This window comes from Capricornis sumatraensis, chromosome 4 (genome assembly GCF_032405125.1).
Source record: "Capricornis sumatraensis isolate serow.1 chromosome 4, serow.2, whole genome shotgun sequence".
Taxonomy (NCBI): domain Eukaryota; kingdom Metazoa; phylum Chordata; class Mammalia; order Artiodactyla; family Bovidae; genus Capricornis; species Capricornis sumatraensis.
The window spans coordinates 156,476,364-156,497,968 of NC_091072.1; the positions used below are offsets into that span (position 1 = coordinate 156,476,364).

At 55.1% G+C, this 21,605-nt stretch overlaps 1 protein-coding gene across 3 annotated transcripts in view; it reads left to right on the forward strand.

The window, feature by feature from the left end:
* Positions 1-21,605, forward strand: part of ZC3H7B (zinc finger CCCH-type containing 7B) — a 55,180-nt gene that overhangs the window by 14,543 nt on the left and 19,032 nt on the right. For all 3 annotated transcript variants that reach the window (XM_068969737.1, XM_068969736.1, XM_068969738.1), the window contains exons 2-10: positions 7,401-7,459; positions 11,257-11,290; positions 11,426-11,623; positions 12,369-12,527; positions 15,327-15,407; positions 16,507-16,563; positions 19,406-19,448; positions 20,039-20,232; positions 20,515-20,836. In XM_068969737.1, coding sequence (XP_068825838.1) covers positions 7,407-7,459; positions 11,257-11,290; positions 11,426-11,623; positions 12,369-12,527; positions 15,327-15,407; positions 16,507-16,563; positions 19,406-19,448; positions 20,039-20,232; positions 20,515-20,836 — 1,141 coding nt within the window. In that variant the 5' untranslated portion in view covers positions 7,401-7,406. The remainder of the gene's footprint in view (positions 1-7,400; positions 7,460-11,256; positions 11,291-11,425; positions 11,624-12,368; positions 12,528-15,326; positions 15,408-16,506; positions 16,564-19,405; positions 19,449-20,038; positions 20,233-20,514; positions 20,837-21,605) is intronic.

The following is a 21,605-nucleotide window of genomic DNA, read 5'->3' on the forward strand; positions in this document are numbered from 1 at the left end:
TTTAAGTAATCATAGTGATTATAGAATAAAAATAGTTGATAGTAAATGCGTATCTTGTGTCAAACATGTCATTGAACTTTCACAACAACTCCTGACAGTAGCTACTGCTTCTGTTTTAGAGGCGAGGGAAGTGAGACACTGAGAAATTAAGCAGCTCATATGCAGTTAATAGGGAGCCAAATCTTGGATTTGAACCAGCATGCCCCTGGGTGTGAGGTCACATACCATGCTGACATATTGATGGAATCATTTTCTGTTGGCTCTTTTAATTCACAGCTGTATTTCTGAGGCGAGCTTATTTGAGTCAGGTCCCACTTAGAATTCCTAAATTACAAGAATCTGGACCCAGAGCTGGGGGGAGGGGACCGCCCAGTCTGGTGATGGGATTCTGGGGAGACTGGAGCCTTGGTTTTCTCCTTGGACTTTTTTCTTTAGAAAGAAACAAGATTTATTTGGCTTACGTGCTCCTTGCCCTTCCACCAAGTGCCCTCTCCGAGTCATGCCTGACCCTCACCCTGGAGGAACTCACCTCCCTCTTTGGCTGAGAACCAGTGATCTTTTAACCACTGTCTTGGTCTGCTCTGGCTGCTCTAACAAAATATTATAGACTGGGTGGCTTAAACAACAGACATTTATTTTCTCACAGTTCTGGAGCGTAGATGACCCAGATCAAGGTGCTGGCAGATTTGGTTTCTACTGAGAGCTCTCTTCCTTCTCACAGATGGCTAGCTGCCTTCTCACTGGCCTCCTCTGGCCTTTTCTTGGTGATGTCTGCCTGTAGGGAGAGGGAGGGAGAACTCTGTGTTGTCTCTTCTAATAAAGAAATCAATCCTATCAGACCAGGACCCTACCCTTATAGCCTCATTTAACCTTAATCACCTCCTTCGAGGCCCTGTTTCCTAACAGTCACATTGGTGGTTAGGACTGCCAACATGTGGTTTGCGGGGGACACAAACATTCAGTCTCTAGATTCTACTCTTCCCACCTCCCCAAAATTCATGGTCTCATCACATGCAAAATGGATTCATTCCATCGCATTAACCCCCAAATTATCAACTCGTTCCTGCATCAACTCTCAAGTCCAGAGTCTCGTCTGAATCAGATATGGTTGAGACAAGAGGGACGATTCATTCTGAAGCAGAATTCCTCTCCAGCTGTGAACCTGTGAAACCAGGCAAGTCACAAGCTTTCAAAGCGCAGTGGTGGGACGGGCATGGGACACACATTCTCCTTCTCAAAGGGATTCATGGGAAAGAAGAAAGAGGTCACAGGTTCCGAGTGTGTGCAAAGCCCAGTGGGGTAAATTCCATTCGATTTTAAGGCTTGAGAAGCATCTTCTTTGGTTTGATGTTCCTCCTTCCTGGGCCCCTGGGGCGCAGCATCACCCCCACAGCTTTGCCAGCAGTTTGCACCCCAAGACTCTGGGCTTGTAGAAAAGGAAGCAGTGGCCCCACCCTTTGAGATGGAGCAGGCGGCCCTGATGATCCCTGAATCAACTTAGGGTTATATTTCCTTTTTCTTAAAGAACAGAGTGTGTTTGTAGCCACATAGCTCTGCTGTCCTGTCCTGTAGAATTTCAGAAGTCCTACAGCCTTCTCTTCACTCTTTTTTTTTTCTTTTAAGCTCAAGAAGAAAAATGATCTCTTTTTTCCTCCCAAACTTTAAGCTTTTTATTTTGTACTGGGGTATAGCCCGTGAACAATGTTGTGGTAGTTTCAGGTGAACGGTGAAGGCACTCAGCCACACACACACATGTATCCATTCTCCCCCAACCCCCCTCCCATCCAGGCTGGCACATAACATCGAGCAGAGTTCCATGTGCTCTACAGTAGGTCCTTGTTGGTGATCCGTTTTAAATATAGCAGTGTGTACATGACCTTCCCGAAGTCCCTAACTATCTGACAGCCATAGGTTGTTTTCTAAGTCCGTGAGTCTCTCTTATTTCGTATCATTTCTATTTCTATTTATTTTATTTTATTTTATTTTTGTATCATTTCTTTTTAGATTGCACATATAAGGGACATCATGCAATGTCTCTCCTTCTCTGTCTGACTCACTCCACTCAGTATGACAGTCTCTGGGTCCATCCATGTTGCTGAGATGGGATGATTTCATTCTGTTTAATGACAGCCTTCCTTCATTCTGTCATTCAGTTTCCTCTGTCCCCTTCAGTTCAGACTGGCATTATTTCTGCTGCTATAATCCCATCTCTGTTTCTGATTTCTGCTGATGGCTGGTTTGACCTGCACTCATCTCCTTACCAAACAGTTGTTCAGCCACACACCAAACAGTTGTTCTGGTGTGCTTTTCAGAACACTCCTCATTTTTTTTTTGCAATATGGATACATTATGGCTATAGATATGGATAGTTCTGGTTCTTTTTGTTAAACAATCCCTTCTTCAGTTCATCTCTCTTCTCTGCGTTTTAGCATAAGCAATAAGGAGAACCCGTGCCAACACTTCTAGACTTGGCTTAGACTTGGCTTAGACCCATGCTACTGCTTCTATACTCCTCTGCTAAACACCCAGTTTCATCACGTGCAAAGTCTACCCTCCACCAAACACAAGAACACAGTTCCGTGAAGTACTTTGTCACTTTTTAACAAGGATCACCTTTCTTTCAGTTTCAGGTAACCTATCCTTCATTTTCATCTGAGTTCTTACCAGAATTGCCTTTTGTGTCCATGTCTTTACCAACGGAGAGGCAGGAGACTACGGTTCGATCGCTGGGTCGGGAAGATCCGCTGGAGGAGGGCATGGCAACCCACTCCAGTATTCTTGCTTGGAGAATCGCATGGACAGAGGAGCCTGGCGGGCTGCAGTCCACGGGCTTGTAAAGGGTCGGACGCGCCTGAGCACACACACCTTTTGCCAGCAGTCCTTCTATGGCACTCTAGGGGTTTGGTAGCATGCACCTCAAAGCCTTTTCAGTCTCTACTCAGCATCCGGCTCCAGAGCCGCTTCCATATGCTTAGTGTTTGTTATAGCAACACACCACTTCTCAGTACCAAAATCTATATTCGTCTAGACAGTCTGCCAGAACAAAACACTGGATCAGAACCCTCTGCTCGTGACTACATGAAACCTGAATTCCATCCTCAGAGGCTGTGTCTGCAAGTACAGCCGGTCACACTTAGGGCTTCAACGCATGCATTTGGCCGGGGACACAAACATTTAATTCATAACAACCACCTGTAAAAATGTTCTTCCCAGGGGAGGGAAACTGAGGAAAGGGGAGGCATGTGGGGCGCATGTCTTTGCTCACGTGGGATTTGTTAAGGTGGCTATCTGAGGCCCATCTCTCCAGGCCTTTTGACCCAGGCCCCACCATCCCTACATGCTCATGAGCAACTTCCCTAGCCTCTTGGAAGCACTATTTTCCTGCCTGATGGGGTCGTAGTGAAATTTAAGTAAATCTCATTTGTTTAATGACAACACGTTTTCATGTAGGGCAGTCTTCCTACTCACCATGCTCCCAAGTACCCACCCACACTGGCCATCCACACTGGCCTCCCTGTTCCTCCTCAAATACGCCAACCAATTTCTACCTCAGAACCTTTGCACCCACTGTTCCTTTTGCCTCAATAACTTTCCCCCAAACATTCACAACGACTTGTACCCTCTGGTCACTGAGGTCTCTGTTCCCGAGTCCTGTATATAATTATAGCACCCTGTCACTCTATCTTCTTGTTTTCTCCTTTATTATTACAATTTAAATCTATTTGTTCCTTTGATTTTTAAAACATATTTATTTATTAACTTATTGGGGTGCACCAAGTCTTTCATTGCATACAGCACTCAGGATCTCTGATCTTCACTGTAGCATGTGGGATCTAGTTCCCTGACCAGAGATTGAACCAGGCCCCCTGCGTTGGAAGTCTTAGCCACTGGACCACCAAAGTCCCCTAAATCTAAATGTGGTGTCCCTCCTCCCCCAGAACATGTGCTCTATAAACAGGGGGAGACTTTGTCACCTTTGTTCATTGCTGAACCCTCAGCAGGCCCACAACGGGGCGGCTTTTCTCCAGCTGATCGCAGGCGGCTGGTGGCTCTTCTAAAGCTCCTCTTCTCATCTGCGTGTAATGGACATACTGCGAGTGTTGACTGGAATATTCAGCATAGGAATTCTGATCTAACGGCAGTCATTTATTGTCTGCTGTGTACCAGGCCCTGAAATGAGGGCCTTCTATGTATTAATCCTGTTGGTGGGCACTGGTTGTAATCTCCGATTTACACAGCAGGAGACTGCTGCTCAGAGGGGATCGGAACCCCTCTGCATAGCCCATGTGTGTGGCTGTGCTGCTGCTTTGGGATTTTGGTGGTCAGAGAAACGCATTCACGCCCACCGGCTGCGGAGCCTTCATACTGCCTGGGACAGAGAATAAAGAGAATGTTTATTCCCTGGTGTGAGGTTCAGATTTGTCAGGAATTACCACTAGGATGGTTACAGGCAGCATTTGTTTCTGTTAAGTCTGTTCAGACCTCAGGGCCTAGAGAACTGACGCAGAGACGTATCTGTGACCCCCAAGGTTTTCTGAGAAGACTGTGGGCTGAATGGGGCCCAGAGGGGTCGGAGTAGGGGAGAACAGGGCACGTGTTCCCACGAGGTGTGTGCTGGTGTGGGGAAGTTGACCAGCAAAGGTCAAGAGAGGCTCTCGGCTGGGGAGGACGGGGTCTGATCTGTGGTTTGAAAGACCCCTGTGATGGCATTGAGGAAGTGGGGGCAGGCACCACCCCAGGTGGTGGGGAGGGACGGATGGGGAGACCATGGGTGTGGTGGCCATGGGCATGGCAGCTTCGGGGGAAGTCACTCTGGCCACGCCCTGGGCTGCTGGTGGTCCAGGCCTTCATGGTCCTTCTTTCCTCCCACCCCCCCCACTCTCCCCCAGCTTCCTGGCCAGTGCTGGGCTGCGCTGTTGTCTTTCCACCCAGTGAGCCTCTCTTCCAGGGCAAGGGTTGGGTCTGACCCCTGGTTCCCAGGAAATGGGGTAACTGAGTGTGCGATGGTGCTGTTGGAGAGAGTAGGAGCAGCTCCATGGAGGAACTGGGCTTGAAAGGATGTATGGAGTTTCATTAACAAGGATGGATTGGAGGAGCATGGCAGCATAGGCGGAAGGAACAGCAAAGGCAAAAGCCTGGAGGTGGGAAACCCCCCAGGCCGTCTGGCTGGAGCCCTGATGTGGAGCATGGGTGTAAGGATGATGAGCGCTTGTATCACAGACAGGGACACCGAGGGCTAGGAGACCGACCAAGAGGCCGCCTCGGGGAGACGCGGGCAGCCTGGGGCCACTGCGGCCCGCCTCCTGCAGGAGAACAGGGTCTCAGCGGTTAGGTCCATCGCAGGAAACACTTGCAGCATCTTTGGCAAGAGGGAGTGGATGACACACACTCGCACGGTTGTTGGACTGTCGCTCCGAGCCAGGACTTCCGCACGTGTCATCTTCTGAACCCATGACAGCCAGCGCGTCGGGAACGCCATCAGCCCCATTTTCCCCATCCGTCAGGCACACGACCAAGATCCAGAGTCACGTGGTGTGCAAATGCTGGCCCTCACACCCGGGTCTGAGTCCAGAGTGCTGGCCCAAGGCCCTGGCAGGGCCGGCAGACACATAGTGAGTGCTTGCCAGTGGCCCCGGTCCTGCCTGGAGAGGGGAACGGGTGTGAACGGTGCTGCTCTGGGAGCCTGAAGACGCAGCATGGCTCCAGCCCTCCTCGGACGAACCGGCGGGGGGAGCAAGGTTCCCGTGGCCTGAGCCCCTCGCTCTTAATGCTCTCATCCCTCTCCTTGGAGCCTCAGGACCACCCTACCCGACCTGGGCCGCATGGCATCTCACAGCTTGGAGTGTTGGTAGGGCTGTGGCCTCTGACGAGCTGGGTTCCAGCCATGGGTTAAGTGACCTTGGGAAAGAGACTTCATTTCTTTGTGTCTCACTCTTCTCATCTGGAAAATGGGGATAGTGACCCCCTGCCTGCTTACCTTATGTGAGGACAAGGTGGTCGAACCCGGGGTGGGGAATAAAGAGCAAGGAAGCAGAGAATTTTTAGAAAGTATCAATTTGGTATACTTGCTGCCTCTCCAAAGTAGTTAGGTGTTTTTTATACTTTTTTAGACCTCTTTCCCAGTGAGGCAGTGAGGTTCCTCTGCCTGTGTCTGCATATCAGCCCTCTGAAGATGTTGTGCGGGGCAGAGATATGAAGCTGGAGGGGTCCTGCAGTCCCCGGCTATCCCATCCCCCAGCCTTGCCTGAATCCTCTCACAGTAATGGTTTGATGGGCAGAGCCTGGAAAGGGCCTGGAAGTGACTGGGGTAAAAAGTACTGGCCAGCCAGGCAGTGAGTGCCCCGGACTCAGTTTCTCCCCTGGGGTAGGCCTAGCCCCCTCGGGGCTGTCACTGGGCGGGATCAGCTGAGCTCCATGGCGGCATGGAGGAGGAGCCCAGCAGGCTGTTTGGATCTGGCCAGGAACTTCCAGCTCCCGGGGGTGAGGGGGCCCCTCGCCCTGGGGGTACCAGACCCCTAGCTGCTCTGCCTGCACCTCCTTTCTCCTGAAGCACCCCCGCCTTCCGTTTTGACTCTCTTCATCTCTGGAGCAGATCCCTGCACAAGTTCAGCACCATTCATTTGCTATGCTGCCTTGGGCCACCCTTCAGCCTCCCTGAGCCTCGGTCTTTCCTCATCCATAACATGGGGAATTCACACCACCTCACCGGAATGGTGTGGGTACCAGGCCACCACGGCCTGGTGTGGAGGCCAGCCAGCTTATGACGGGGGCTCCCTGAGCTTCAGTGTAGTGGTAAAATGGGGACAAAGTGACACTCACCTCGAGACTTCCCTAGTGGTCCGGTGGTTAAGACTCCGTACTTCCAGTGCAGGGGGCATGAGTTCAGTCCCTGGTCAGGGAACTAAGATTCCCATATGCCACATGATACCACACACACACACAAAATAGATACCCACCTCCTGGCAGATTCAGTGAGCCTGATACACAGTGTCTGGCCCACGTGTTATGCTACATTGTAGCTATAATCATGGCCATCGTGGCATTTTCTGTGTTTCTTCTCTCTAAACTGTGCTTACTGGTAAAGCAAGACTTTCCCCTTGAACTTGAGGGTGTCCTGTGCAGTTTGGCGGCCCCAGCCATGTGTGAGGAAGGGCGGGTGGCCTTCATGAACCCCCCTGTCTATTGAAAGTTCTGTACAAACTCAGGTGAGGGTGCAGGTGTGGATGGAGAGCTGTGTGTTGGAGGTCTGTGTGGTCCCCGAGATGGGTCACCGCCCTCAGGGACCCTGCGACACCCTGTGAGGTGGGGTGAGCAGGGAGTGAGGGGACACATGGTGGGGAGGTGGGGGTGGACGGTGACCAGCCCCACTGACTTCCTGATGGACGGCGTTCTCTCCGCAGAGACTGATGGAGAGGCAGAGACGGAAGGCGGACATCGAGAAGGGGCTGCAGTTCATTCAGTGAGTGTGTGTCTGGGGCGGGGGATGGGGCGGTCGGGGGGTGGCAGGGCGCGGTCCTCTGGGACATCCCAGAGCACATCTTCTCCAGGGCTCCCTTTTCTTGCTTATTGAGCTTTTGCTGTTCAGGCTGCCCTGTGTGTTGGGGAGTGAGGAGGTGGGACAGGTTGGGAAGGGGCTGGCGGGGCGGGGGCCGGGGGTGCTCCTAACCCTGAGTCATGATCTCGACACACACACACACGCTTCCTGACCCGACCCTGGCCACCCTGTGGTCTTGTCCAGCATATCATTTTACCCTCCCTGTCCACGCATGCTCCTACGCTCCCTGTTAATTCTCTTGCTTGTCTGTGCACATCCCGTAATAAGTCAGTAGTCTTTGCTGAGCACGTCTTTCCATTCCATGCTGGGCCCTTCACATCCATCGTCTCTCTCATCTTCACAACAGCTCAGTTCAGCAGGTGCTTTTATCTCCATTTTGCAGATGAGAAAGCTGAAGCTCAGAAAGGTTAAGAAACTGGTTTACAGTCACATAGCTAGTAAGCGACGGAATTCTAACCTGGGTCTTGTGGACTCCAAAGCCCAAATTTCTTTCCATTATTTGCCCCTGGTACCCATATGCCGTGTTGGTTTTTTTCATCTTTTTCTTTACACACAAAATATTTTTATTAACTCTTTTCTCTCTCTTAAATGGACCCTCAGAGGCACGTTTACTGTGACTCTGATGAAGTGTAAGCTCCCAGCCCCTCATTTGTAAGAGTTCTTTCCAAAGCCCTGAAAGACTGCCTAGAAATTCTTTGTTTCTCATTTTGTGTTCTTTATCTTAAATATGACTCCCTACAAAACTGGAGTTTGCACATATGAACCCTCGTTGTTGTTTAGTAATTCAGTTGTGTCCAACTCTTTCAACCCCTTGGACTGTTAGCCTGCCAGGTTCCTCTGTCCATGGAATTTTCCAGGCAAGAATACTGGAATGGGTTGCCATTTCCTCTTCCAGAGGGTCTTCCTGACCCCAGGATCAAACACGCATCTCCTGTGTCTTCTGCACTGAAGGCAGATTCTTTACTGCTGAGCCACCGGAAAAGCCCCACAAAGCCTCATATGCTCCCTGATTTTGTGCTCACGCAGACTTGCAAAATGCAACCTGCCTTTTCAGCACAAGCTGTGTCCTTTTCCACACACAGACACACACACACACACATGATCTGCTGTGTGTTTATATTCTCACAACACGCTCTCCTTCCTCAACTTGCAAAACGGCCAGTTTTCCTGGCTTCTGCCAGCTCAGAGCTGTGGCCTCACCCTTCTTCACAGGGGGCTCGTCTTCTATCTGGGAGAGAGCGTTGATCTTGGTCAAATGCCCGAGTTTTGCTCAGAGGCCATTCTGGAGAACAAGGCAGGCCTTGGGAATCGTGTTTGTCGTAAGAATTCTATCTTCAAGTAACTGATTTCTGCGTAACTGGACCTCCAAGCCCCAGACTTCAGCCCCCATCCTGGTGCCCCTGCTTCCTGTGGTCTCAGCATCTCCAAAACAGAGAGAATGTCCCTTCCTCCTCCAGATTGTTGCGCTTGGGGTCAATGTCAGCTCCGTGTCCTCCTTCCTCTTCCCAGAGGGGAACTCTGAGGGGGTATAGCAGTGGGACACCCTCCCAGAAACCCACGCATTGGTCTCCTGAGGGGCTACAGGCTATACAGTCAGGCCTGCTCCTTTAGAAATGGCTGCTTCCTTGCGTGCTGACCTCATGTGCTTAGCTGGGCACCTAGCACCGTAGGAGCCATGAAGTGATGCGGGCAGGTGGGTGAAGGGCTCGTGTAGAGCCTTAAACACCAGAATAAGGTGACCTTAAGGACACAGTGTGACCTACTGAAGATGAACCTGAGGCTGGAGGAAGAGAGGCTGGAAGTGGAAGATGAGTTGGGAGGAGAGCGGCGGGCGGCCACGGCTGAGCGAGGAGGGCCAGGCCCTGGTTTCTGATGGTGGGCGGCGAGTGAGAGGGTGGGTGGCCGGCCCCACTGTCACAGTCAGGGACATCTCCTCCTCCCCACAGGGGATCTCCGGGGTCTCTGCTCACCACTTGTCACTCACCAGCTTAGGCTGCCTTTAAAAAAATTTTTTGACTGCTCCATGACATATGAGATCTTACCTGCCCAACCAGGAATTGAACCCATGACCCCTGCGTTGGAAACAGAGTCTGAGCAACTGGACCACCAGGGAAGTCCCGTGTTAGTCGCTCAGTCGTGTCTTACTCTTTGCGACCCCATGGACTGTAGACTGCCAGGCTTCTCTGTCCACGGGATTTTCCAGGCAAGAAAACTGGAGTGGGTTGCCATTTCCTTCTCCAGGGGATCTTCCCAAACCAGGGTTTGAACCCATGTCTCCTGCATTGGCAGGCGAATTCCTTACCGTCTGAGCCACCAGGGAAGTCCCTAAGCTGTTCTTTTTTGCCCAGGCATTCGCAGTGGCTCCAGGCAGTAGGAGGAGCCCCAGCCCTGCTCTCTGGCCCTGGCTTGGACCTGCTGTGTGACCTTGGGCCTGTCACTGCCCCTCTCTGAATGTCTGATTTCCCCTCTGTAACATGAGAGACCAGAAGACAAACCCCAGCTTCCCTTCCAGTGCTGCCTTGTAGCCTCACAAATGTGCCTTGGGCTCATGCTTTCCTTCTCCTTTCTCCCTGAAGGCCCTTCCCCTCCCTTCCTTTCTTTCACACTTTCTCCTGGGCTCAGCTGTTCTGAGCTGGCATTGTTTTGGCAGCTCACAGACAGGAGAGGGTGCCTAGGGACCCACCTACTTTGCTGAGTCTGGCAGGAAGGGTTAGGTTCTATGTGCTGGGCATTGGCTGGGGTTGTGTGTGTCTTGTAGGCAGGGACAGAAAAAGTGCAGAGACTCCCAAATGAATGATCCCCGAGGTAGGTTTTGGGTGCTGCCTGCGAATCTGAAGTTGCAAGTTTGGTTTGTGGGGGGGGACATGGTTGTTCCCAGGGATTGGTTTCTTAGGCAGAGGACAGCCAGCCAGAGCTCCTTCTCAGCAATGTGCACCTGGAAAGGTCTATACAGTCAAAGCAATGGTTATTCCAGTGGTCATGTATGGATGTGAGAATTGGACCATAAAGAAGGCTGAGTGCCGAAGAACTGATGTTTTCAAATTGTGGTGTTGGAGAAGACTCTTGCGAGTCCCTTGGACTGCAAGGAGATCAAACCAGTCAATCATAAAGGAAATCAACCCTGAATATTCATTGGAAGGATGGATCCTGAAGCTGAAGCTCCAATACTTTGGCCACCTGATGTGAAGAGCCAACTCATTGGAAAAGACCCTGATCCTGAGAAAGACTGAAGGCAACAGGAGAAGGGGGTGTCAGAGGATGAGATGGTTAGATAGAATCATCGACTCAATGGACATGAATTTGAGCGAATGCTGGGAGATAGTGGAGGACAGAGGAGCCTGGCGTGCCACAGTCCATGGGGTCACCAGAGAGTCGGACATGACTTAGCAACTGAACAACAACAGCAGCACCTGGGAAAGCCTGGCTGCCAGGCCCTGGGGCAGAAGCAGGACCTTCCACCATCCTTTTGTAGGAAAGAGAGGGCCAGCGTGGTGTTGATTTAGGGGGAAAAAAAACAAGCTGCTGTCCCCTCATCTCAATCCACAAGGTGATGTCTGAGGTCTGAGCTGGGGGAACCAGCTCCCAGGCGCGGTCTCTAACCTATGGCTCTGGCTCCTGGGTCTCTGGGAGGCTAAGAACCCTGGGCCCCTGGGAGGCTGAGAACCCTGGGCCCATCCAGACCTTGTGTCCTTTTCCCATAGGTCGACCCTACCCTTAAAGCAAGAAGAATATGAGGTGAGCATCAGGGGCTGGGCTGGGGGAAGGCAACGGGCAGGATGTCCCTGGTGGGGGACATGGGGCTTGGGTGACGGCCAGAGCTGGGTGCAGAGGACCCCTGAACACCCCCATCCCCACACCCTGCCCCGGCAGGCCTTTCTGCTCAAGCTGGTGCAGAACCTGTTCGCTGAGGGCAATGACTTGTTCCGGGAGAAGGACTACAAGCAAGCACTGGTGCAGTACATGGAGGGGCTGAACGTGGCTGACTACGCCGCCTCCGACCAGGTGGCCCTGCCCCGGGAGCTGCTGTGTAAGCTCCATGTCAACCGGGCCGCCTGCTACTTCACCATGGTGAGCCCCTCCACGCCCCCCGGTCCCACCCCGACACCCCTAAGGCTGCTCCGCCCCCGTGCCCCTCGGCCCCGCCCTCTGGTCCCAGGGCTCTCAACCCCAGCGCACCATCGACTCACCTGGAGAGCTTTTAAAGGACTAATATATAATACAAAGTGTTGGCATGATATGGAGCCCAAGCCCTGCCCCAGATGAGTTAAGTTAGGTTCTCGGGACGGCCTGGGCCCTGGCAGGAGTCTGTGGGCCATCAGAGCTGAGGACTGCCTTTCCCTCGTTCTGGCAGCTCCAGCCTTCTCCTCTTCTCTGTCCTCGCTCAGGGCCTCAGTCACTCCCCAGATCCTACGGGGCACTGCAGTGGGCTCTGCCGAGGGTTAGGGTTAGGGGAGTCAGGGCTGGGTGAACGGGTCTACCAGATGCCTGTTCACGTTGTGTTCTGTGTGCTGAGCCACCTTCCTGATGTTGCCTCCTCTGGAGATGCCTATGTTACTCGCAGTCTTTGATCTGAGTGGCCGGGCTCATGACTGTAGAATTCGAAGGCCTGTCCCCTTCATGTCCTGCCAGTGCTCCCTGGCTGGACAACAAACACCCTTGATTGGGTCTGAACACCGGAGCCATCTCCTGGAGCCCTCGCCCCCACCCCGTCTGCGAGGAAGGGAGAAGGTTGGTCCTCTGTCCTGGTGGAGGCAGGAGGCTGGGGGTGGGAGGGTAACAGGCTGACGGGTGGCCCCCTGCTCCTCTCTGGCAGGGCCTGTACGAGAAGGCGCTGGAGGACAGCGAGAAGGCGCTGGGCTTGGACAGCGAGAACATCCGGGCGCTGTTCCGCAAGGCGCGGGCCCTGACCGAGCTGGGGCGCCACAAGGAGGCCTACGCGTGCAGCAGCCGCTGCTCCCTGGCCCTGCCCCACGTGAGTGCCGCCTTGCTCACCGAGGCTAGGCTCCCCGTCCTCTCTGGGCCCAGGCGCCTCACCTCTCTGAGCCTTGCTTTCCTCCGCTGAGATGCTGATATTAACACCAGGCACTGCTAAACATATACTTGTATATTAACTTACTTAATATTCAGGTTCTATATTAACTTACTTAACCCTTGAGAGAGTCCTGTGAGATAGACACTTTCATTATCCCCATTTTAACGATGAGACAGAGGGATGGAGAGGAGGGAACTTACTGAAGATCCCAGTGAGGGGTGGCAGGTCGAGACTTGAGCCCAATAGTCTGACTCCTTTTATGTATGTACATTATATATATAATTTTGGGGGGCTTCCCTCATGGCTCAGCTGTAAAGAATCTGCCTGCAACATCGGAGACCTGGGTTCAATCCCTGGGTTGGGAAGATCCCCTGGAGAAGAGCACGGCTACCCACTCCAGTATTCTGGCCTGGAGAATTCCAAGGACTGTAGAGTCCATGGAGTCGCGAAGAGTTGGACACGACTGAGCGACTTTCACTTTTGTTTGTGTTTGCCTGCGCTGGGTCTTCATTGCTGTGTAGGCTTTCTCTAGTTGTGGCGAGTGGGGGCTACCCAAGTTGGGAGCATGGACTCTAGAACACAGACTCAGTAGTCGTGGCTCACGGGCTCAGCTGCCCCGGGGCACATGGGATCTTTCCAAATCAGGGACTGAGCCCACACCTCCTGCATTGGCATTGAGCCACCAGGGAAGCCTGAGCAATCTGACTGTTTAATCTCCACCCCTCTCCGAGAGTCCAAGGTTGCAGTGAGCACCTAATGGGGTGTCGTGTGTGTGGGATCCTGACGTCCAGGGTGTCATTAGGTGGGGAAGGTCAATGGGGAAATCCAGTCAAAGGTCTTGCTTGCCCCAGTCCACGCACAGCTGGGCACATGTCCCCTCCCCATTTTTCCATCAACTTAACAAATGTTTACAAAGTGCCCACGGAGTGTCCAGATCTGTGCCTTCCAGGGACCCACAATCTGGAGGGAGACACGTGGAAACTGCCCTGAGGTCTAGGCCTGGCTGCATGGAGCCTGGCCCCTCCTACTCCATGTCTATAAAGTGCCCTTCCCACTTTGTCTCTGGAATTGTGGGTGTGAAAGGGCTTGGAGAAGGCTAAATGCTTCCCAGGAAGGACTAAGAGAGCTCTCACGAGTGGTCAGGATCCTGGAGGGCTCCCAGGAGGAGGCAGGGCTTGAGTGGGGCTGGAAGAAGCAAGAAAGATTTGAGTGGGCAGAGCAGAGACGAGGCTGGAGGCAGGGTGATCAGGAATGTCAGTGCCAGACTGTCTGCATTTGGGTTCTAATCTTGGGCCTGCTATCTACGAGCTCTGTGCCCTTGGACACAGGGCTTAGCCCCTCTGAGTCCTGGTTTGCACCCCTTTGAAGTAGGGGCGATGACATGAAGCGGGGGTGATGGTATACCATGCACCATAGGGCCGTGCTGAGGACTGAATCAGAAAGTCACACAGGGCAGTGGGCACAGTGGCTGGACACAGTAAGAGTCCAGCACACTCACTGTTGTTATACTTTCTGTTTATTGCTTTTCCAATTCCGTTTACTCTACCATTGAGAAGCTCTCTTATGACCTAGTCCCCGACCTCTACCGAGTTCTTCAGCATCTGCAGCAGGTCCGCATCTAGGTCCTGGGCCTGCCTTCTCATAGGAGGAGAGGGTGGCTCTCTCCTCGCTGTACAGGCCAGGGAGCCAGACCTGTGAGGGCTGGTAACTCCCCAGAGGGACGTAGCCACACAAGGACTTCTGCCTTGGAGTCAGAGAATTCCCCTGTTTTCCCGGGCAAATGTTGACCAGGCCCTGCTCTGTGCTGGGCATCAGGACCAGAGGTGACCCAGACCCTGGGCTCCAGGAGTTGTCAGTGAGGTGGAGAGGTGGATGAACGAACAGCGTCCCCAGTGCCCGTCTGAAGCCAGGACTGCAGCCGCCATTTCTCTGTTTACTGACTGGTCTCCCCACTGGACTGGAGCCTCGGGGAGGCCTGGGCCCCGCCTGCCCTGTGACTGCAGTGCCCCTGGCCTCCAGCTTGTGCCTGGGACACAGATGGTGGTACAGACTTGGAGGGTGGAAGAGGTGCTGGGTGCCATTACTGAGCACAGCCGTGGGCCGGGTGCCTTGTAGACCTCACCCGGCCTCGTTCCTCGGCGCCTGTGCTCCATCTGCTCGTCCTCACCTGCAGAGAGCTCCAAGACGTTATTTGATAAAAGACGCCCGTTGTAGAACGAGCAACAGGTATAATATAATCTCACTCACGTACAAAAAGAAAGAAAATCCCCGCAAAGCAAAACTAAACACCCTTTGTCATCCACGTGCGTGCGAGTCCCTAGCTGAGATCTGTAGGGACACACAGCACCCTTGTTGGCTAAGCTCCCCCTTTGGGGGTGGGAGTCTAGGGTGAGGGTCCAGGGGAGTCCTTGCTCCCTGTCTGACATTTCTGCCTTCTGCAGTGACTGTTACTTGAATTGTGGAAACAAAAAGATAATATTGAAATGAAACCACAAACGTATTCCTTTCTACTTCCCATAATAAAGGGAACAGGAGAAGCACGGGTTCCTGGCCCCAGCCCCCCACGCACCGGCCGTGTGACCTGGGCAGCTAGTGTCCCCTCCCAGGATCTCGCTTCCGTATCCATGACTTGGGGTAATGGGGACCCCGTCCCCCCTTGCTGGGCTGCACAAGCATTTGGAGCTCAGCTTCGCAGTCGGAGCAAACTAACCCACCTTACCCTGTGTCTTGCCTTCTCAGGATGAAAGTGTAACTCAGCTTGGTCAGGAGCTGGCTCAGAAGCTTGGGCTTCGAGTTCGGAAGGCATATAAGAGGCCCCAGGTAGGTGGGCCCTGGGAGCTGGGGCTTGGGTGGGGCTGGGGGTGGGGAGACGTGTAGAGGGGGGCCAGGCGCCTTTGAGAGACATAGGTGAGGGGGGCCAGGGCCAGGCCAGGACAGAGGGGGTGACAGCAGGTAATCTTCCCTGTCTGTTGGCTGAAAGCCCTGGAATGACTTTCAGAGCCTCTCGGAAGAAGAAAGAACAGCCAGAGCTCCCAGCTCACCTTAGACAGCAGCTGTTAAAGCCTGCTCAGTCCCCTGTCCTGGCCGACCTTAACATCCCAGAGATGGCCTCAGTTGACACTGGCGTCCTTAAGCCTCCTGTTCTCAAATAACCCCTGTGTGGTGCATGTTTGAATTGGTACCTGTTTGGCTCATTCACATCCACATGTATTCATTTGGCTCCAACTTTGGGCCAGGAAGCCACATGCAGGAGAGGGTATGGCTCTAGTCTCTGCTGTGACCTGGAGCAAGGTAGTTCCTCTCTCTCCCCCTTCTTTTCCACATCTGGGATGTGGGGATAATCGTGTCCCCTCTCAGAGGGCCCAGTGAATTGCTGAAGCTGAAGTTCCAGTACTTCGGCCACCTGATGTGAAGTGCCAGCTCCTTGGGAAAGACCCTGATGCTGGGAAAGATTGGGGGCAGGAGGAGAAGAGGGCAACAGAGGATGAGATGGTTGGATGGCATCACCAACTCAGTGGACTCAAGTTTGAGCAAACTCCAGGAGACAGTGAAGGACAGGGAAGCCTGGTGTGCCGCAGTCCATGGGGTCACAGAGTCGGACACACTTAGCAAGTAAACAGCAACAATAGAGGGCTCGAGGGAGGATCACAGGGAGAGAGTGTCTGAGTCTGCCAGGCACACACAGGAAGTGTGTACCTAGAAGTCCTCTGCCCTGGTCGTGGTTGTAGGAAGGAAACACCCAAATGGAACTCAGAGAGACAGGGCGGGTGACTCCCTGCAAGCCTAGGGCAGGAAGCTTGGGGGGCACCTCAGACCCCTCCCGCCTGGTTGGGGCTCTCTTGCAGCCCCAGCTGGTGGGAGCAGCTGAGCACCTTTGCAGAATCGCCATCTCTTCCTGTCTCTCTCCAATCTCTGGCAGGAATTGGAAACCTTTTCTCTGCTCAGTAACGGCACTGCGGCTGGTGTGGCAGATCAGGTAGGATGTGGCAGGACCCTGAGCCGGTCACCACAGTCTGTACCACCGCCCTGCACCCCACCCCCTGCCTGGGACCAGCCTATCTTGGTTCATCCGTCATGAGAGCTTTGGGTTTGTTCTTGGATATAAACAACCTCAAGCAGCAGAGCCAGGGGCAGCACACTGAAGGGCTGGGCTCAATCTGTCCCCATTCTCACCACTGCAGCCAGTCCCCTGCCTGGAGAAGAGGCATGATGACAGCTTGGGCCTGCACCAGGCTCTTGAGGCCAGCCCTGGGACCCAGAGCACCACCCCCCTCCCAGGAGGGGCCTCCTGGGACCACAGGGGCAGAGTCGGGGTATGGAGCGCGGCTGCCATGCTGGGAGTGGTCCCTACACATTAGAGTCAGGGTTAGGTCACTGCAGGGGGACCGTTGGGGGTACCCTCACTCGTGGACCCTGAGAAAGAAGCCAATGGCAACAGGAAGAGTGGGAGTAGGACTGAGAAAGAAAGGCGGTTGAGATCGGACCCCCAGGCCTTGTCTAGGGGGCGTGGTAGGGCCCTGCACATGTCAGACCCCCACCACCCACCACACAGGAACTGCTCAGGAGGACTTGGGGAGGGGGACGGGCTGTAGGAGCTGACCGTGGCTGGTGTCCCGCCTCCTTGTTGTACACAGGGGGAAACTGAGCTCAAGAGTGACAAGGGGACTTGGCCAGTGTCACACAGTAGGGCAGCTCATTCACTCGTTCACTCCACAGACTCCCAGGGACCCCTTCTTGGCTCTGGACTGCCGCTGGGCCAGAGCTGAGACAGGCGTGTCCTTGCCCTTGGAGGCCTGCCAGGCTGCAAGGGAGGCACATGCGGGCCTGCCTGTGTCGCGTTCAGGATGGTTTGCAACCAGAATTGCCAGGCCTGCCGCATACTGGGTCCTCAAAAAAAAACTAAATTAAGGGAAGGTCTTAGTCTGTTCTGGCCACTGTAACTGAATGCGAGGAATTTCCTGGTGGTCCGCTGGCTAGGACTTGGCACTCATTACTGGGGCCCCAGGTTCCATCCCTGGTCAGGGAACTAAGATCTTGGCCACGTGGTATGGCCCAAAAAAAAAACAAACAGTCATGTACTGGGTGACTTACAAATAAGAAATTTATTCCTCATAGTTCTGCAGACTGGAGGGTCTCCTGCTGTCACTGGTGGCATGACCTAAAGGAAATGACGTCATGTCCTGGCCTTAGGTTCCCTCTGTAAAATGGAGATGACACTGGCGCCCGGGTCCCTGGGTGGGTGTGTGGCTGGCATAAGGGAGTGCGGTGCCCGAGGCAGGGCTGGGCCTTTCAGGTCTTTCCAGGGCAGTGCTGGGGAGCCCCTGCAGGTCCTTGGGGCCCATGAGGGGGTGTGTCTGCTCATTACAGCGGGCAGAGTGGCACTGGGCAGGCACAGCGGCTGCTGAGAAGACATCTGTTGAATGACTGAATGATCATGGCCAAAGGGCCACAGCACATATGGGTGGGATGCTCAGCTCCACAAGGGCCAGCCCTCGGGGTGCACTAAGTCTGTAGCCAGGGGTGCCGTGCATGGCAGTGGGCATGCTGCCAAGAGAGCCACCCATCCCTGCAACCTTATGGATCCCCCACTACATGTTGGTCACAGAGATGGGAGTCTTTAAGAAGCCCAGGCAGAGAGGACTCCACGGTGGAGAGGACCGGGTCAGACCCTGCCTCCCTGTGCTAGCATGGTGCCATGTGTGCGTACACACGTGCACACGTGCGCACACACCCCCACATCCACCACACACTCCCACACCCACATACCACCCCCTACACAGAGTGGCCTGTGGACACACGTGGGATGGAAGGACGGGAGGGGCCCAGCCGGATCCCCTGACCTTCCAGAGGTCTCACTCAGATGCTGCATGTGAGCCTGGCCGCTGGGCTCCCCACCAGATTCTCCAGTGTGGAGGTGCCAGCCAGGCGGTCATTCCCTGCGAGCCCATGGGGCGCTCCCCGTGGTCTGGAGACAGCGAGGCCCCAGGGCACTCTTGGCAGCGTGGGGAGCCAGATGCAAGGAGGGCTGTGAGATCCAGGACCAGACAGAGCCTGAGGCAGCCTTGGCCTCCTGCTCACCTTGGACTTCACTGAGCAGCCAGGCTGCGGGCAGGTGCAGAGGAGGGCGCTGCTCACTTGAGGGCCTGGAGGCAGGTGGGGAAAGGCAGGCCACAGCCCAGTGCTGGACACAAGCCAGGCGAGTCCGCTTGGGCCAGGCGTGGAGGCCGGTGGACGAGAACGCCAGCTTCCCCAGGCCAACCTCCTGGTTGATGTTTCACATTCGACTGACACACGTAGCACTCCCTGTGTGTCGGGCACTGTTCTAAGCTCTGTACAAATGTCAAGTGATCTCATCCTTTTAACAGCCCGGGGAGGAGGATGACTGTCCTGTCCTCATTTTACAGATGAGGAAGGGGGCCCAGAGAGGATGGGGGACTTGGCCAGGCCCACAGGGCAGGCTTGGGCCCAGCTTTTCCTCCAGCGGGAGGTGGCAGGGAAGTCCCACCTGGGCCGGTTGGGCCTGGGGCTATAACTGGGCGAGGGGACACTGGTCAATCAGGAGACTGGTGTTTTAGGCTTTGATCTGTGACCTGTCCACGCCTGGCATGTATCTGTAGGGCTCAGTAAAACACCCCCTTGTGACAGGCAAGGAACCAGCTCAGAGGTTGTATCCCCTCCCTCCGAGGACACTCTGGTGAGAGGCAGACACAAGGCCCCTGCCCAGCCGGCCTGGTGGTTAACACAGCAGGTCACTCAGGGAGGGGGCCCTCCTAGCCTGTGTCTCTCTGTCTGACCCGCCCTGTCCCCCTTCTTTACAGGGAACTTCCAATGGATTGGGGTCCATAGATGACATCGAAACAGGTAGTGTCCCTGACTCCAGATGATGGGGTGGATTTGCGCCCTGGGGAGAACTCAGCCCCTCCCCCACCACGACCCCAGGAGGTCAGCTGGGTCAAGCCCCTGCAGATCCCTGGCCCTGCAGACAGGGCTCCTGGGGGCTCCCTGTCCTGGGGACTGCCTGAAGCATGAAAGAAAAGAGTGGTGCAGGAAAACAGACTCCCCTGCAGGGCGAGTCTCCAGCCTGGGAGGTACGGGGCCACCTCCATGGGACCCAGCTGGGGGTCCACCTCTCTCGAAGTCCTCCTCTCCTTTTATCTTCCTCACTGGCTTCCAGGAGGGGTCACAGTTACAAAGTGTCCTTGAGAGGGGGTGTTGCGTACCCCAGAGATGGGCACTGACCTGGCCCGTCTGGGAGATGCCGCAGGACTGAAGGCCCCTCCATCGGCTGAGCCTCCCCGTGGGGTCAGGCCACAGGGAAGGCAGGGCTCCAGGCTCCGGGGAGGCAGGGGAGGAGGGCAGGCGGTGGCTGAGGAGCCCAGGGCCCCGGGCCAGCTCCTGCATTCCCACCAGATGGGACCCCCTGCAGCTACTGAGTCCACCCCCATCCACAGACTGCTACGTGGACCTGCGAGGCTCCCCAGCCCCCCTCCCCTCCACCCCCACGATGCCCCTCTTCCCTCACGTTCTGGACCTGCTGGCCCCCCTGGACAGCAGCAGCAGGGCCCTCCCCGGCACTGAGAGCCTGGACGACTTCTCCGACGGGGACGTCTTCGGTCCGGAGCTGGATACCCTCCTGGACTCACTGGTGAGTGGGGCTGTCCCTTCCTGTTCCCGGAACCCCTCTCCCCCCTCCCCGCTGGGACCCCATCACATCCTCATATCCCAGGTGAGGTGGAGGGAAGGCCCTGCATTCGTGTCGCAGTGGGAAGACTGAGGCCTAGGGGAAGGCGGCTTGCGCTGGATGAAACACGAAAAGTACAGAACATGCATCCAGGAGGGACTGAAGGTCCACCCTGCAGAACAGGCCTGGGCACTCACATCTCACTGGTGTTCTCCTCCAACCCCTCCCTCTGTTCCCATCTCGCAGTCCCTGGTGCAGGGTGGCCTGCCTGGCGGTGGTGTGCCCAGCGAGCTGCCCCAGCTGATCCCCGTGTTCCCCGGTGGGACCCCGCTGCTGCCCCCTGTGGTGGGGGGCTCCATCCCCGTGTCCAGCCCGCTGCCCCCTGCCTCCTTCGGCCTCGTCGTGGACCCCTCCAAGAAGCTGGCGGCCTCTGTGCTGGATGCCCTGGAGCCCCCAGGCTCAGGGCTAGACTCCCTGGACCTGCTGCCATATTCGGAGACCCGATTGGACGCCCTTGACAGCTTCGGGTCATCCCGTGGTTCCCTGGACAAGCCCAGCTCCTACCTGGGTGAGGCCTTCTGCCACCACCTGAAAGTTGGCAAAATGCCATCTGTCTCTAGTCTCTGGAGAGCACAGCTGGGATGACAACTCTTTCCTGGTCTGGGGCCCCGGGCTTTGCGTCTCCTGTGATGCCCACCACAACGTGGGCCGAGACCTCAGGGACTGGGTGACTTGCTTAAGATCAAGAGCAGGGCTGGGATATAGTCTGGCGCTCTCTGCCCAGCCTCCCAGGACCCTGGGATTGCCAGACTGGTGGGAGGATGATCCTGGGGCTGGGGGCAGGATGCAAGGCCATGGGCTCCTCCAGCACCACTCTGACCTGGGACCCTGCAAGGAAGCAGAACTTCCTGGGCCTCTGTGGGACCAGTTTTCCGACAGACCTAGCCTAGAGTGCTCGCTGTTGATGGGAATTCCCGGGGGGCACAGGTGGGCTTCACGGAGACTTCCTGGAGGAGGTGACAGCTAGCAGGATCGCCTGCCAGCCGACGGAGCGATGCTGCACAGGCCTGGTGTTGGAGGGTCTAGTGGCTGAGCAGAGGCATTCCCCACAGGGTGGTTGGGCTGGGGGGCCTTGAAGGCCTGAGGCTGGTCTCGGAGGACGGGGAGCCAAGCTGAGGACCTCAGGCTTTCTCCCAGGGGCTGTCAGGGGATAGAAGGTGTAAGCGTGGGGTGGACGTGCCCGAGCTGGGAGGCTTCTCTGTCCCCGGGCGATGGCCCACATAGGAGAGCATGTGTGGCCTGAATGGCTTCTCCAAGTTGGAAATACAGAAGAGAAA